At 37.4% G+C, this 17928-nt stretch overlaps 1 protein-coding gene across 2 annotated transcripts in view; it reads right to left on the reverse strand.

Annotated features, from left to right (window-relative positions):
- Positions 1-17928, reverse strand: part of Phf8 (PHD finger protein 8) — an 83276-nt gene that overhangs the window by 47699 nt on the left and 17649 nt on the right. For both annotated transcript variants that reach the window (XM_027950180.2, XM_071606836.1), the window contains exons 3-8: positions 12308-12393; positions 11821-11929; positions 8378-8538; positions 7627-7768; positions 5942-6128; positions 3087-3249 (exon numbers count right to left, since the gene is read on the reverse strand). In XM_027950180.2, the coding sequence (XP_027805981.1) occupies positions 3087-3249; positions 5942-6128; positions 7627-7768; positions 8378-8538; positions 11821-11929; positions 12308-12393 (848 nt within the window). The remainder of the gene's footprint in view (positions 1-3086; positions 3250-5941; positions 6129-7626; positions 7769-8377; positions 8539-11820; positions 11930-12307; positions 12394-17928) is intronic.

Raw genomic sequence — 17928 nt, forward strand, 5'->3', positions numbered from 1 at the left:
TCAACATCAATAGTCATTAGGAAAACAGAAATCAAAATCTCAATGAGATAATACTTTATACCTTCTAGGCTGGCTATAATCATAAAGACCAACAATGACAAGTGTCAGGGAGGATATAAAAAAATTGGAACTCTCATTCATTATTGCCAAGAATGTAAACAGTACATATAGCTGCTTCAGTACTAGTATGGCAGTTCCTCAAAAAGATAAACAGTGACGGTATCATCCTGCAATTCCCCTCCCATGTACATAACCAGGAGCACTGAAAATACAGATTAAGTATCCCTTATCTGAAATGCTTGTGACCAAAAGTTTCAACATCTTGGGGATGAGATGCAAGTCAACATGAAATTCATTTATGATTCATATTTACCTTATGTGCATATGCTAAAGGAATTTTTATTTATTTTTAGCTATGTTTTGAATGTGACCAGGCCAGATGTGAAGTTTTCATTTATTATGCTGGTGCTCAAAAAGTTTCAGATTTTAGAGTTGTGGCTCAGTGGTATAGTGCTTGCCTTCCATACATAAAACCCCAGGTTCAATCTCCAGCACCACACACACATTTTAAAAAGTTTCAGATTATAGATCGTTTTAGAATTCATATATTCAGAATAGAAATTCTCAACCTGTTATGCTGTCACAATAACTTATACATGAATATTCATAGCAACATTATTCATAAATCAAAAAAATGGTGGAGCTGGGAATACAGCTCAGCAGTAGAGCACTCTGAGTTCGATCCTCAGCATCATACAAAAATTCAACTATCAACTGATGAATGGATAAACAAAATATGGCAAAACCCACACTGTAGAATATTACTTAGCTATTCAAAAGAACAAAGAACTATAACATGAACCCATAAACATAACTATAAACCCATAAACTATAAACCCATACTATAACATGGATGAACTTTGAAAACATGCTTAGTGAAAGAGACTAGAGACAAAAGATAACATATTACATGATTCCATTTATGTGAAATAGTCAAGGGAGAAAATTCATACACAAAGGAAGTACAAAAGTAGTTGCCAAAGGCTGGGAGGAGGGAGGAATATTAAGTGACTGCTGCCAGGCATGGTGGCACGCTCAGGAAGACTGAGGCAGGAGGATTGCAAGTTCAAAGCCTGCCTCAGCAACTGAACTGTACCCTTTAGAGTAGTAAATTTTATGCTATGTGAATTATATCTCAATTTTTTTTTCAAAAGCAAATTTAACTAAATTAAAATGAAAATACAACATATCAAAATATGTGACACAGCTAAATCAGTACTGAGAGGGAAATTTATAGCACTAAATGCTTACATCAGAAAAGGGGCTAGGGTGGTGGCTCAGTGCTAGAGCGCTTGCCTAGCATGTGTGAGGCACTGGATTCAATCCCTAGCACCACATGTAAATAAGAAAAAATGAAGGCCCATTGACAAGTAAAAAATATTTAAAAAAAAGAAGGAAAGTCTTCAATCATCTAAGCTCCCATATTAAGACTAGAAAAAGGAGAGGAAAGTAAATCCAAAGCAAGCAGAGGAAAGGAAAAATAAAGATAGAAGCAGAAATCAATAAAATTGGAAAAGATAAATGAAACAAATGGTGGTTCTTAAAAAGATCAATGAAATAGACCAACTCTAACAAGATTAATGCAAATAAAAGAGAAGGCACAAATAATATCAGGAAGGAAACAGAGGATAGATCTGGAAGACATCAAAAAGGTAATACTACGAACAACTATATACACATAAATTTTAAGGAAAATTTTTTGAGGTGTAGTCTCACTATGTTACACATGCTGGTCTCAAACTCATGAGAGCTCAAGACTGGAGTTGTAGCTCAGTGGTAGAGAACTTGCCTAGAATGTGTGAGGCACTGGGTTCGATCCTCAGAACCACATAAAAACAAATAAATAAATTAAAGGTATTGTGTCCATCTCCAACTAAAAAATATATTTTAAAAAAATTCATGAGCAGCAATACTCCAGCGTTAGCCTTCCGAGTACCTGGCACATAGCACCATACCTGGCCTATGCACATAAATTTGACAATTCAGATACAATAAGGTTGGAGGGGGGCTGGGGATGTGGCTCAAGCGGTAGTGTGCTCGCCTGGCATGCGTGCGGCCCGGGTTCGATCCTCAGCACCACATACAAAACAAAGATGTTGTATCCGCCGATAACTAAAAAATAAATATTAAAATTCTCTTTCTCTCTCTCTCTCTCCTCTCTCACTCTCTCTTTAAAAAAAAAAGGTTGGAGGCATAGTTCAGTGGTAGATTATGTACTTGAGATATTCTATCCTCAGTGCTGCAAAAAAAAATTAAAAATATAGAATAGGCCAATTCCTTGAAAAGCATAGATTACCGCAACTCATCTAACATGAAATAGACAATTTCAATGGCCTTATAAATATTAAAGAAATTGAATACTAAAGAGTTCCCCAAAAAAGAAATCTTCAGGTCCGTGTGATTTCACTAGAGAGTTTTACCAAAGACGAACTTCAAAAAATTTTCACAATAATTGTGATTATATAAGACATGAGATATCTAAATAAATGAAGAGATGTTTGTGTTCATGAAAGACTTAATCAAGTGAAGATGTCAATTCTCCCCTAATTGAGACAACTGGGAAATTATTTCAAAAAAACACAAACTCAGATCCCATCTCTGATTTAAGAATTCTATAAGTAAAAGCCAGATATATATTGTTTAAGGAAAAATGTTCCACCCTCAGCACAGGTTATTCTAATTTATTGACTAGACTATAAGCTTTCCAGTCACTATTCCTATACTGGGAGCAGAGAGAAGCCTGTTCTCTGTCTAGCAAACTGACATTAACCCAATGCAAAGAAGTCCACCAGCCTCCTCCTGGACACCCATCCTAACCCCTCTATCTGCAACCTCCCCCAAGCAACCATGCTGCTTACTGGCCACCACATGAATTTTCCTGAGGTCTAGTTCTCAGCCTTCAGCTGGTATGAGAGAGATATACCACATAATCAGGATAATACATTATGGGAAGAAACTGACTATGGTGCCACAGCTCTGTTCTTTACAACTTCCCCAAACCTCCCCCATAGGAGCCCAGGAAAGACCTGTAGGAATGAAAAGTGTCTGTCCTTGCTTCACGGAACACTTGTAGCACTTGTCCACCTGGTCCCCAAAGAACATCTCGTTCTGATTAGAGGAGCTGCTCCAGCACTCAAAGAGAGTCAGATTAGCATTTGTTGGGCGGATCAGGTAGAAAATCTTCTCACCCTGAAACAAAAAGAAGTTGAAGGGCCAAAAATACCCCCTGAGTTGCCAGAAAAGTCCTTTGGAGGTGTTCCAAAAACCTATTCTCTCTCCCATACTCCATGACTATGGCAAGATGTCAGGGTTCTTTCCCAGATCCATCAACCATCATTTTTATATGAATTTGGAAAACTTCAAAAGTCCTTTGTGCACTTTTAGTTTCTACAAATTTGACAGAAACAATCTGAAAGGGACATTTTGAACAAAACTGCTCAAGTTAGGACAAATGTACACCAAGTGCTCCCATTTTAGATACGATGCCAAATGAAAAATGGCCTCTGTAGATGAGTAGATCAATACTACTACCCTAGGAGACTATAAGGCCATATTACTGATGAGAAGAAAATTGAATTTGCCTTCAAATGCCATTTACAGAGTGTTCCTTCTCACATCTGCAATCAAAGCTAATAAAAGTTTAAAAGTTCAGTAATCGCCCAAGGACTTCTGGAAGATTATATGTTAGGTGATTATCTGTTGGAAGAACATTTTATTTCCTAATTGTGTTTTGCCTGGATAATCACCAGATAGATAATTTAGCAAAAAATAAACAAAAACCCACCATCATAAAGATATTCCCATAGCTTTATTGTTTAACAAGTATTTCACAATAATAAATTTCAACATAGGAAAGCAAAACTAAAAATATCTACTGTACAACTGGAGAAATTTGACAGCCCTGTGGATTAGCTAATAGTATTATATCAATGTTAATTTCCTCATTTGATAACTATACTGTGATTATATAAGAGAATACCTTTGCTTTTAAGAACTACATACTGAATTATTAGAGATAAAGGACACTATGTCTGAAACTACTCTCAAGTTCTCAGAAAGTGTATGTGTATACATATATACACACATACATACATTTTATTATGCTTGATTTAAAGAGAAAAATATAATGAAATGGTAACATTTGGGGAATTTGGGTGGAGAATACACAGGAAATCTTCCCTTTGTTTTTTTTAACTTTTCTATGAAAATAAAATTATTTAAAAATAAAGACTTAAGCTAATCCCAGCAACTTGGGAGGCTAAGACAGGAGGATCATAAGTCAAGGCTAGCCTGAGCAACTTAGTGAGACCCTGCCTCAAAATAAAAAGCAAAAAGGACTGAGAATATAAAGTGGTGAAGTATTCCTGTGTTCAATCCCCAGTGACAAAATAATAATAAAAACAAAATAAGAGTTAAATCTAGCATTTGCATCAGCAGCATTTTTTATTTACATGCTGCAGGCTCCAGTTTTTTTCTTTTCTTTTTTTTGGTGGTACTAGGAACCAGTAACCTGCACATGCTGGTCAAATTTTATCACTGTGTTAAATCCCCAACACATTTTTTAAAAAAAATTTTGAGGTGGGATTTTGCTAAATTGCACAAGCTGGCCTCAAATTTGCCATGTTCCTGTGTTATGGCTTAGATGTCAGTTGTCCCCCCAAAAGCTCATGTATGAGCCAATGCAAACAAGTTCAGAGAGGAAATGATTGTGTTTAAAAAGTTTAAACTGATCAGTGCATTAATCCCCCTCTCAGGGGATTAATGTAGTATCCCAAGGGAGGTAAGGTGTGGCTGGAGGAGGTGAGCCCCTGGGGGTATGCCTTTGGGGTTTATATTTTGTCCTTGTTCAGCAGAGCTCTCTCTTTGCTTCCTGGTATCATGTTCCCAGTTGTTTTCCTTTACCACTCTTCCACCATATGTCCTGGGGTTCACCTCTGGCCCAGAGGAATGGAGTAGGCCATCTACAGACTGAGACCTCTGACACTGTGAGCCCCAAAATAAACTATTCACCTTTTAAAGGACTTTGGTCACAGCAACAAAAAATCTGACTAAAACATCCTGCCTCAGCCTCAGCCTGCTCAGTATCTTAGAGATTACAAGTGTGCACCACAGCACCTGGCTCCAATCTTTTCATGATAAACCAATGGAAACAACTAGTTGAAAAGGTATAATCATTTGGACATCAACCATCATCCAAATAGCCTGCACACTTTCCTTGGCATTTCTATTAAGAAAATTAAATAGTATGAACAATGGTGAAAAACAATCAAACTTAGTTAGGAAATTTGTTTTCCAGACAGCAAAAATCCTTTATAATCACTGACAATATGCTAATTACTAATTATAATAACGAGTGAAAGGAAAACTATAGAAATTGTGACTTTAAAAGACTTCTCATATGTAGTCTATTATAATTATGGTGGCAGATAAATGACTGTATACAATTTTCAAAACTCATTTAACTGTACACTTAAAATAGATGAATTTTAATGTATATGAATTATACCTTAATAAATGTGAGGGGAGCAGAAGTTTCTCATGATACCAGAATTTCTAAAGTAAATATGGACATTTTTATACATGTTGGTTGGAGTACAAATTGGTTCACTTAAGGAGGTAACAGTGGGGGAAAAACTTAGGCATCTGCTGTTATTCAAAAAAAATTTTGATTGAGCATTAAAACTATAGAAACAGACCATCATCATTTTATTATATGGAACATCCACCAAGGAGAAAATCCTGACAGAATAATTATATAGAAATATCACCCAAACAGGATCTAGGAGGTAAGTAGACCCAAGCAGCATATTTTGTGCTGTCATTTGACACAAGCAGGGATGCTCAAGGCCTGGCTGCCTCCAGAAGTCATATCCATTCCTACCTTGAGCACATGATACCAGACTGAGGTGCCACCAAAGTCAATGTGAAAATCTGTATAACTATCCCGCACACTCATGAGGCAGTACTTCTGCACATTGGGTCTCTCAAAGACACACTCCTCAGGCCACAAGTTCTCAACCCATGACAGCTTGCGAACAATCTTAGGTGTCTCCACAAGGTTGGAAAGCCTACCAAGGAAGGAGTAGAAAGCAAATGTTAGTTCTGATTGGGAACTGAAGGATGATACCTGAATAAAATCCCAGTATCTCATTGACAGATAAGACAGAACAAGTTCTCTCTATGTATAAGTTGGATCAGCATCTTTATTTCACACAGTTCCCAAAATCCAAACCCCAACACCACAGCCTTTCCCAGGAGAAGGTAGTTGTTTCTTCCACTAAATGCTCATACTATCCACACTTGGCAATTAGTTTATAAGTTATTGTATCATCTCCACCTAATAGTATCTTTTATATATATAAATTTTTAGTTGTAAATGGACACGATACCCTCATTTGTTTGGTTTTATGTGGTGCAGAGGATTGAACCCAGTGCCTCACAGGTGTGAGGCAAGTGCTCCGCTACTGAGCCACAACCCCAGCCCCTCATAGTATCTTCTTTATGAGAAGTCATTAGTTAAACCTCTCAGGGATCAGTTCTGGGTAAACAAGTGTTACTCTGAAACATCTGCTTGATTTTATCCCTTATAAAACCACAGATCTTATAATGCTGCACTCTCCTCTTTGTTCCAACCTTTAAAAAATTCAGTGAAAACTCAGTCCACCCTGACTATCCAGACATTCATACATTGCATGGCATGTGCAGAGTACTATCATATGCTCCCTATTTTTCCACCTTTATTTTCCTTTGTTCTAATATTCTAATATTCTCTTTTCCCCCTCTCTGCATCTCTGTAAGCTATCTCAGATAGTCTTTCATGATAAAGCAAGATTTAAAAAAAACAAACAGGTCTTAAATACCTGTTTAATTTTGAATCTTAAAAATAACAGCAAGGGTTTTAATATTGTACTACAATTATGTAAGATGTTACCATTGTGGGAAACAGGACCTTCCTACACAGTTTGTTGTAACTTCCTGTGAATCTCCAAGTATTTCAAAATTAAAAGTAAAAAACATAAATAACTAGACAGTAAGCATCCCTAAGGGTAAAATGACATGTTATAATTTCTTTGTATTTTCCAGTCTGTATACAGCGAAGACTATATGTATCTATTGAGTACATGAGTCCAAATGGAATCATCTAAAGTCTATAATACAGCTTTGTTTTCATTTTATCATTAGAGAAACTACATGGGGGTAATTTTAGTCAATCTATTTCCAGGGACAGAAGACTTATCCCAGCAGTAGTTAGACAATGACCAGGACACAAGCTAAATACTGTAAAAATTTGGAATGCTGTCCTAGGCCTTGAAGGAGACAAAAATTAAAAGAAACTATATAATTTTTCTAATGTTAGAAACTCTGGAGAAGAAATATGACTTGCTCATTATAATGGGAGTGGCTACCCTTGAAAGTATAACACAAATCTCATCCCAAAGGCTAAAACTACCAGGAAAAAGGGAAAGGAACACAAATATATACTCAGCATACCAGCAGTTATAGACACTTTGTCAGAGTTTTTTTTTGTTTGTTTGTTTGTTTTTTTTGTTACACTTGCCCTCCTACCTGGTATCAGAGAATTCCAAACTAATGACATTGAGGACTTTCTCCCTCTTCCCGCTGTAATAATATTTCACAAAATCACCAAGCTTCATCTTGCAGTCAGCCTGACGGGCCACATCAATCACATCAATCTCCTTGTCAGAACCTAGAGTAAAGAGATTGGTTCTGTACCAAGTGAAATCAAGGAAAGGGGAAGACTCACTGGTTTATCACAAGCATATGGCCTTTTACTCAAAACTTCTGTCCTTGAATGATGTATATATGTATGCATGTGTGTGTATGTGCATTAAGGAGGTAAGGTAGGAATACATCACTTACACTTACTGTAGACCTATGTGGTGGGTCCAGGTTTGTTAGGACTATGAAACTACCTGACACAGAGTTCCACACAGAGTACATCCTACCTTCCTTGGCCCTATTTCCTCATTCTCTTCTTCTATCCCCCCAAAATCATGTCCAGAGTAACAACTGGCATATGAGAGTAAGAGTCAAAGACACTTATCTCAACCGAGGACAATAAAGCCATGATCCCTAAAATTCCACAGGCAAAAATGGGGCTCAACCTAATTTTTGTGGTCTATTAAGAGGAAACTTAAGATTTTTGGCTCTAGCTTTATCCAAGAATGACTCCAGGCAAGCTATTCAGATGCCCAAGATGACTAGAAAGTAAATGCAAAAGGTGGATTGGAGGGAAAGGGACATAGATCTTGGTAAGAGTGGAATATGTCAGTTAAGAGGATCTGCAGTGTCTTACCAACATAGTGTTCCACATCCCTCACAGTGAATGATGGCGAGGGCAGTGTCATTCCCAACCCATCCTTCTTCAAGACCAGGATGGGTACACTGAAGCTATTCTCTTCCAGGAATTCCACAGTCAACTGATTTCCAGTGGGCTTCAGAATTACTTCATCTGAGCTGTGGGCCACAGGAAAGAAATCTTGAGTCTGAGGCTGGGCTCACTAAAGGCCTCATGGGAAGCTATTACTCAAAGACTGGGGTCATCCCCAGGGAGCCTCATATGAACTGGTGACTAATGGCATAAACCTCATGTGCCAGGGAAGAAACAACCTGTCCAAGGCTAAAGATAAGGTCATTGGCAAAGTTCAGGAATATCCAGTCAATAGGGTGCTTTTCTCTGGATGACAAAAGAAGAAATCAGGAACAGCCTGCCTAGGAAGAAAAGACACGTCTAATAAGATTAGCTGATTTGTTTTAACCCAGAGCAACAGCATTCCATTTAAAACATTAGCCAATGAGAGTATTTTCTCAACATTCTTAATTAGCAAGGAACAAGAGTTTTTCTTTTTTTTTCTTTTTTTAATATTTTATTTACATTTTAGTTTTCAGCAGACACAACATCTTTGTTGTATGTGGTGCTGAGGATCGAACCCGGCTCGCACCCATGCCAGGCGAGCTCGCTGCCGCTTGAGCCACATCCCCAGCCCCGAGTTTTTCTTTTTTTATTTTTTAAAAATATTTTTATACCTTTATTTTATTTATTTACTTTTATGTGGTGCTGATGATTGAACCCAGGGCCTCAAGTGTGCTAAACAAGTGCTCAACGACTGAGCCACAATCCCAGCCCAACAGGAGTTTTAAAAAGAACATGCTGGTAAAAAGATAAAAGACTTAAGCCTGGCATGCTGATGCACACTTATCCCAAAAGCTTGGTAGGCTAGGAGAGGAGAATCAAGTTCAAAGCCAAACTCAGCAAAAGCGAGGTGCTAAGCAACTCAGTGACACCCTGTCTCTAAATAAAATACATAATAAGGCTAGGGATGTGGCTCAGTGGTTGAGTGCCCCGGAGTTCAATCCCTGGTACTAACAAAAAAGGATAATAGACTAGCTGGGGATGTACCTCAGTACAGAGCATGTGCTTAGTGGGCACAAGACCCTGGGTTCAATCCCCAGCACCACAAAAAAAAAAAAAAAAAAAGATAATAGACTATTTGACAAGTTGTGTTAGGACAAACATATTAAGAGCTTAATATCTATCTAACTCTAAGTGGCCCAAAGATTAAATTGCAAAAACTAAAACCATAAGGATAGTGGAAAAACCATGAGAGCGCCAAGACCCAGTAGTCACTAAAATTAGTAATAAACAAATTTAACTAAATAAAAAATTCTTCAAGGAAAGCTGTTATAAATTACTAAGAAACAGTAAAACAATTGAAAAATTATCAATATAAGCAGATGGTTACCAGACAAAGAAATAAAGATGAGGGCTGGGATTGTGGCTCAGCGGTAGAGAGCTCAAAAACACATGTGAGGCCCTGGGTTCAATCCTCAGAACCACATAAAAATAAATAAATAAAATAAAGGTATTGTGTCCAACTACAACTAAAAAATAAATATTTAAAAAAGAAATAAAGACATATAAATGTACAAAAATCCATTTACCTCCTTCATAATTAAAGTAATACAAGTAGAAACAAAAATATTTCATTGTATCTTATCAGAAGGGCAAAAATAGTTTGATAATAAATAATGTTGGGTAGGATATAGGGAAATCAGCACCCTTAACACATTGTCTGTGGGAGTATGAAATGGTGCAAACACAATGAAAAAAATGGCAACATTTAAAATTTTAAAGCCCATCCTCTTTGACCTAACAATTTCACTGAAAGACAGTAAATCTACATATATGTTCACATATGCAAAAATTTTAAGTACATAGATATTCACAGAAGTATTTTTCTAATACCAAAATATCTGCACAACTTAAATGTTCATCAATAGAGAACTAGTTAAATAAATGTTGTATCCAAATAATGTAATACTAAATAGCCTTAAAAAGAATGAAGAACATCAGTATTTGCCGTTATGGATTTATCTCCAAGATATATAGTTTAAGTTAAAAAAAGGAAGATGAATATATGGTTTCCATTTGTGTCCAAAAATGAAAAGAGCTGAGCACATTAGCACATGTCTGCAATCCCAGCAGCGTGGAGGCTGAGGCAGGAGGATCACAAGTTCAAAGCCAGGCTCAGCAACTCAGCAAGGCCCTCAGCAAGACCCCTTTCAAAATAAAAACTAAAAAGAACCAGGAATGTGGCTGAGTGATTAAGTGCCACTGGTTTATACAAAGAAGAAAAGAAAAAGAAACATATATGCAAGGTTATTTTTTAAATAATTCACAAGATATTAAATGACTTAGAAAGGACCTAAGAGGTCTGGGGTGGAGAAGAGACTCACAGGCCTTTAAAAAAAATAAAAAATATTAAGATGAAAAAAAAAATAATACTTAATCCTAAATAACACTTCAATCACAGAAAACCTGAAAATGCCCCCTCCAAAAAAACAAATAAAAGAGTTCTTCATTCATTAACTTTTAACTCATTATCTTTGCTCAATTCATAAATTATTTAATCTATTTTTAATAAAGCAGCTCAATAAAAAAAGGAAAAAGAAACTTCTTTTTGATTGAAAAAGAAATAGATGACAACTCAAAAATTTTTATTTTTAAAATGTTTCCTCTTCTCTGTCCAGTATGGTAGTGCATACCTGTAGTCCCAGCAACTCAATAGGCTAAGGCAGTAAGTTTTGAAGTTCAAGACCAGCCTCAACAACTTAGCAATGCCCTAAGCAACTTAGCAAAACGCTGTCTCATAATTAAAAAAGGGGGCTGGGATATAGCTCAGCGGTATAACCACTGGGTTCAATCCTCATAACATTAACAACAACAACAATAATAAAGGTCTGTGGATGAAAAAAGACTTAGAATGGTCATGGTTAGGAATCTGATAAGAGTTCATTATAAGCAGCAATTAATCCCTAGTACCAAAAACAAAGTTTTTCCTTCTCTACAATGAGAGAATTAAATTTACTTATTTTTAAGATTCCTTCCAGCCGGTTCTAACACTTTGTGGGGGCATATAAATATCATCTTCTGACTTCTGGGAATACTACCTTCCAATTACTGCACATTCTTGTATGTTTATTTGCAGTGGTGGGGACTGAACTTAGGGTATTGCACATGCTAGGACAAATTTTACAAGTGGACTATAATATATTGTGCACATCAAATTAAACTTTAGCTATTATTTCTCAGAAACTGACCAAAACAGAAATTTCCTCCCCAGAGGGAACTTAAGGAGCCCAGAAAATGTCCATGAATGGGGTGACACCTAATAGCACAGACATTGGAAAAGTTGAGAAGAGATGGGTTCCAGCCTCCCAGAGCCCTATGGTCCTCACCTGTCAAAAGTCCTACTGCGGAGTTCTCGAATGAACATAGGACTCCCAGTCTTCACTGGCTTCCCCTTGTGTGTATCATGCCCTTTTGAAGATCCACGGCGTTTTTTCACTAAGCCAGAAAAAGACACGAGATCATGAGTCAGAGTGGCCGTGATCTATGATTCCAAGAACAAAGGCCTCAACAGATTCTTCCTCTCTTCCTGTCTATCAATCCCAAAAAGTATCAGGAGTCAATGAGGCTCTCAGACTCAGGAAAGTTCCTAGTGAAGATGGGTGCTTTCTCTGGGCAATCCCTGGGAAGGAAGGCAGGTAAAGCTATACATTTCCGTCCTCTTGTTGCAGTAGCTGCTGACCTGCACAGGTTTCTGCTATTTCCTAAAGATGATGAATCTGAAGCACTCAGACAAAGGCAATCACCCTCCCAAGCTTCCTTTGTTCTCTCCCTCCTTTAGACCAACTTCTGATGGAAACTCTAAGATCTACTTACTAATGGAGGGACCATGTAAGACCTCACAGTTGGGGCAGTGGTACAGGTCAATGTCAGCAGCCTTCTCCTCTTCAACTCCAACACAACTGGAAAAGAAAAAAACGGCCAAGGTTTATAAAAATCTTATTTTTATAAGGTATAGAACAGTGTTGTTCAGTACAGTAGCTTGTCAGCATGGTAGCTATTAGTACATATGACTATTTACATTTAACTAAAATTAAGTAAATTTAAAATGCAGTTCCTTGGGCTGGGCTGTAGCTCAGTGGCAGGGCACCTAGCATGTGTGAGTCACTGGGTTCGATCATTAGCACCACATAAAAATGAAACAAATAAAATAAAGGCATACTGTCCATCTACAACAACAACAAAAATTTTAAAATAAAACAAAATACAAGGGCTGGGGATTGGTAGAGTGCTTGCCCCACATGCACAAAGCCCTGAGTTCAATCCCCAGCACCACAAAAACAAAAAAATAATAAATTAAAAAAATAAAATGCAGTTCCTCTATCACACTAGCTACATTTCAAGTGTTCAGTGGCCACATGTAGTTAGTTGCTACCATACTGAACAGATTATGAAACATTTTCATCAATGCAAAATTTCTTCTGATCTAAAATAATTATGACAAAGCTACACACAGTAAAGCTTCATTAAGACTTAAAATAGTCAAAGCTAGAAGAGATTCTATCCACAGAAATATAATATGAACCAAATATGTAATTTTACGTGTTCTAAATAGCCACATTTAAAAGGTAAAAAGAAACAAGGAAATTAATTTTAATAGTATTTTATTTAATTATATACTCAATATATCCAAAATACTTTTTCAACATATAGCAGAGGGCTGGGCATATAAAACAGTGGTAGAGCACTTGCCTAGAATGTGTGAGTCCCTCAGTTCAATCCCCAGTGCCACAAAATCAACATACAATCAACAATCAACATATAATCCAAATTTTAAACTATTGAGATCCTTTATTAAATGAAAAGCACTAAAAATAATTTACAGTTAGTAATGTTTATGAGTGATTATTTCTTGCTTTTTATTTGTATTTTCTATCTCTACAATGAAATTAGACCATGCTCATATACTGTCTGGGATCAAGATCCCAACACACCACAATATTCCCAAATAATAATCCTGTGTCTGTAAACCTATAGCTTATCAATAAATTGTGGCTATCAATATAAACTTTGAGGGGTTTTCTTTAAAGACTCAATCACGAAAGTATATAGCACAATCTGGCACACAGTAAGTAATCAATAAGTGATAGAAAAATAGTATGAACAAAAATATTAGCTAAGTAAAAAATTTATTTTGGAAAAGGATTGGTCTATTATAGACCAGAAATAAAGAAAAAAATACCCTGGATCCTTTGCCACAGAAAGTCTAAGAAGCATTGTACACCTTGCAAGTGGAAGCTCTTGCCTTGCAAACAGAAGCTCTAAGTTCCCCAAGATCCTCTCATAACTCAGGGCAGCACTGTGAGCAGATATCACCCTCACCCTCCAGTGAGATAAGATCATCTCTCCTCTACCTTTGTGTAAGATCTCCCATTCCTCTCAGTTTCATACTATGTAGCTGTACTACTTTCTATTCTTTTTCATCACTGCCAGTACCCATTTCCCCAATAAACCCCCCTTTTATCACTGAAGAACCTACTCACAGATTCATTTTACCCTAAGTCCTGCCAATATACTATGTGGTATCAGCATCAACATGGAGGCCCAACATCCTGGGCTCTTAGTTCTTTGATCTTCTCATCTTCCAACACTATTACCTCCACTCCTATTTCAGCTACCAACTTTCATGGCCATCCCCCAGATATTGTCAACAAAGAGCAATTGCTTCATCTCTGGAATATGACATTTATACATCACTCTCTCTGACCACAAGTATATACTTCCAGCACTCACTCACTACACCTTGCTTTGTCCTTAGAATATCTTGATCCTTCTACTTTTCACCTATTCACCTCTTCTCAACTTTGTTCTATTTTCCTATCTAGCTTAGACTCCATAGCTGGGTATGGTGGGGATCACCTGCAACCATAACCTAATCAGGAGGCTAGGGCAGGAGTATCAAATTCAAGGCCAGTCTGGGCAACTTAGTATAAGACTCTATTTTCAAAATAAAATTTAAAAGCTGTGAGCAGATACTGTGACACTAAGGAGACTGAGGCAAGAGGATCACAAGTTCGAGGACAGACTCAACAACTTAGCAAGATCCTCAGAAACTTAGAAAGATGATGTCTCAAAATAGAAAATAAAAAAGAACCAGGGATGTGGCTCAGTAATAAAGCATCCCAGGTTCAATTTCCAATACCAAAATGGAGTGGGGACACTGGGGATGGAGCTCAGTGCTTGCCTAGCATGATCAAGGCCCTGGGTTTGATCCCAAGTTTTGGGGGAAAAAAGAAAGAAAATTCCTCCCTCCAGCATTCTCTTACAGATATCCTCACTTGCCCCACTGTCTTCCACCCCATGTAAACTCCAACCATGGCTCAATCCAACTACATAAAATTGTACCACTGGATGTGGCTAGAGAGAAATCACACATTGTATTGGGGGCACAATAAATTTACACTGTCCAAAATAATCCTCCAAAAATTCCCTACTCAGCTCTTCCCCATGATCCACAGTGGATTTCAAATCTCTGATCTACTACTTCCCTCTTCTTTCTCAGCAAATAACCTTGCTTCCTACTTCTTAGAGAAAATGAAGTAATCAGATAGAAACTATCTAATCTCCCCACCACCAAATCTACCTCCTTATAAATCCATCTTTTCCTCCTCCTACAATGAAAGTACCCCTTTCTTTCCTTCTAAAGCCAGTGCTTAAATCCAGGTTACATCTTTTCTTACATTTTCAATCAATTATTCCTTCTTTCTGCAGTATCTGCAACCTCTTCCTCTTTACCTCTTTCAAAATAACATTTAAACAAACCCATTGATCTTTGCAAACAAAAAAGATAAGACCCATCTATGCACTTTCCTTTCCTCACTGCTATCTGATCCTCTCTAACTCTTCACATCCAAACCTATATATTTCATAATTACCCTTTTTTTGAATAGGTTATAGTTGTACATGGTAAATCTTCAAAAGGCACAGTAGTATATATAGTAGAAAGTTTCTCTATCACTCATAGTTGCTCAGTAATAACCAGAGGTGTTCTACCAGATTCAAAATGATGAAAATTATTTTTAGGGTTGCAATATTTACTTTCTCATTGCCTGCTATATAGGGTGACTGTAGTTCCCAGCTTCTTTAAAACAGATCTCACCAATGACCCTAATCTCTTCATTAATATATGCATTAAGCACTTATCTCCTTTATCTCACTTGACTTCTTGGCACCATTTCCATACTGCCAGCCCTGCACTCTCTCCATTGATAAGATTTCTACCCCTGACTTTCATAACACCCCATGGGCATGCTGATGCCTATTCCTTTAGCTAATGTTTAATGAGATAATATTTAATGAATATCTGCCAGGCCATGGTTTAGGGGCTGGTAAGACAAAGATACAAAACAAGGCATATAAAAATCCCTGCCCTCATAGAGCTGACATTCTTGCAGGGAATGCAAACAAGAAACAAGATAAACCAATACAATCAATCAGTGATGTATATTGTAATTAGATAGTGAGAAGAGCCAAATAGAAAAATTAAAGCAGGAAAGAGAATATATGTGTGTACATCAGTTGAGTATGCTTGGGATAAGAAGTGCTTCAGATTTTTTCAAGTTTTTCAGATTTTGGAACATTTGCATACACACACACACACTGCCTTGTTTTGTATCTTTGTCTTACCAGCCCCTAAACCATGGCCTGGCAGATATTCATTAAATGTTATCTCATTAAACATTAGCTAAGGAATAGGCACCAGGGTACCCATGGGTTGCCCATGTATATGTGTATATTCTTTACTAGTTGAGTACCTGTAACATGAAAATCTGAATTTCAGAGCATTTCAGATATCAGATTAGGGATGTCCAACCTGTATATACAAGTTCACACACAAACACACACACACAATGGGGGTGAGGAAAAAAATGATTGTGGGGTGAAATAATAGGTTAGGGAAATCAGGGAATGACTAACAAAATGAGTTTTGAATAAAGACCTCAAGACAATAAGAGAGCAGACCATATGGATATGTGGGAAGAATACCCCAATTAGAATAGCATGCCTAGAATATTCAAACAACAGAAAGGAGAAATGTTGTTCTGGAATAGAGAGTGAGGAAGATAGTAACAGTTCAGGAAAGAAATAAGGTCATATAGTAGAGTTTTGTAGGACACTGCTAAGGACTTTGGCTTTTCCTGAGTAAAAAACTAGGGAATCATAGGAGGATTGTGAACAGGGATATAATATAGTCATATTTGTCTCTATCTGTTCCTTCTGTTTCCTAGTGAACCTTTTCTCTTGTCTAGTCTATAAATACTGCCTGGACACTAGTTCCTCACTTTCCCTCACTGATCTCACTCTCAGGTCCATGTGTCCTGTATACACTTAGAACTCAACACCAAGTATTTCAGCTGAGTTTCATAATCTTCCTCCAAATTTCTAATGAGTATTTCTACTTGATAGCCCATTTATATACTTAAAATTCAACATGAAAACTACATTTCTCCTCCTGTCAGCCCCTAAACCTTCCCTCCCTCCCTCTCCCTCTCTTTTTCCCTACTTCAACAAATGGTACCATAACTTCACCAGACACTTAAGCCAGAAACCTGGCAGCCATCACTGACTTGCCTCTCATCCCTTCCCTTCACTACATTCTGAAGTAGATATCTAGCATCTACTTAAGAATTCAGTCTTGCCAGGTGCTGTGGCACATGCCTGTAATCCCAGCAGCTCAGGAGGATGAGGTAGGAAGATCATAAGTTCAAAGCCAGGCTCAGCAAAAGCGAGGTACTAAGCAACTCAGTGAGACCCTGTCTCTAAATAAAATACAAAATAGGGTTGAGAATGTGGCTCAGTGGTTGAATGCCCCTGAGTACCCCCCAACAAAAAAAAAATAAATCAGGCTTTAGAGATAGACCACCTGTGGTTCTTTGTCTTTTGTTGGGACTTTCCATTTTGTTTATATATATATATATATTTTTGTAGTGCCAGGGATTAAATCCAGGGCCTCACCTATGCTAGGCAAGGGCTCTACTACACTGAGCTATATTCCTAGCACTTCAACTATATTTAAATCCTGGCTATGCACTGGGGACACGGTAGCACAGGACTATGATCCCAGAAACTTGGGAGACTGAGGCAGGAGGATCGCAAATTGAATGCCAGCCTCAGCAATTTAGCAAGAGCCTGTCTCAAAATAAAAAATAAAAAGGACTGGTGATATAGCTCAGTGGTAGAGTGCCCCAGGGTTCAATCCCAAGTAACGTGGAAAAAATAAAATAAAATTCTGGGAATGCTGCTTACTAGCTTTATATTTAACCCCTCTGTGCTTCAGTTTCCTCATCCTTAAATTATCTAAAGTAAATGAGCTGTTAGGCATGGTGGTGCATGCCTATAATGGCAGTGATTTAGGAGGCTGAGGCAGAAGGATCTCAAATTCCAGGCCAGAATCAGCAACTTAATGAGACCCTGTCTCAAAATAAAAAATAAAAAGG

Source organism: Marmota flaviventris, chromosome X (assembly GCF_047511675.1).
Source record: "Marmota flaviventris isolate mMarFla1 chromosome X, mMarFla1.hap1, whole genome shotgun sequence".
Classification (NCBI taxonomy): Eukaryota; Metazoa; Chordata; class Mammalia; order Rodentia; family Sciuridae; genus Marmota; species Marmota flaviventris.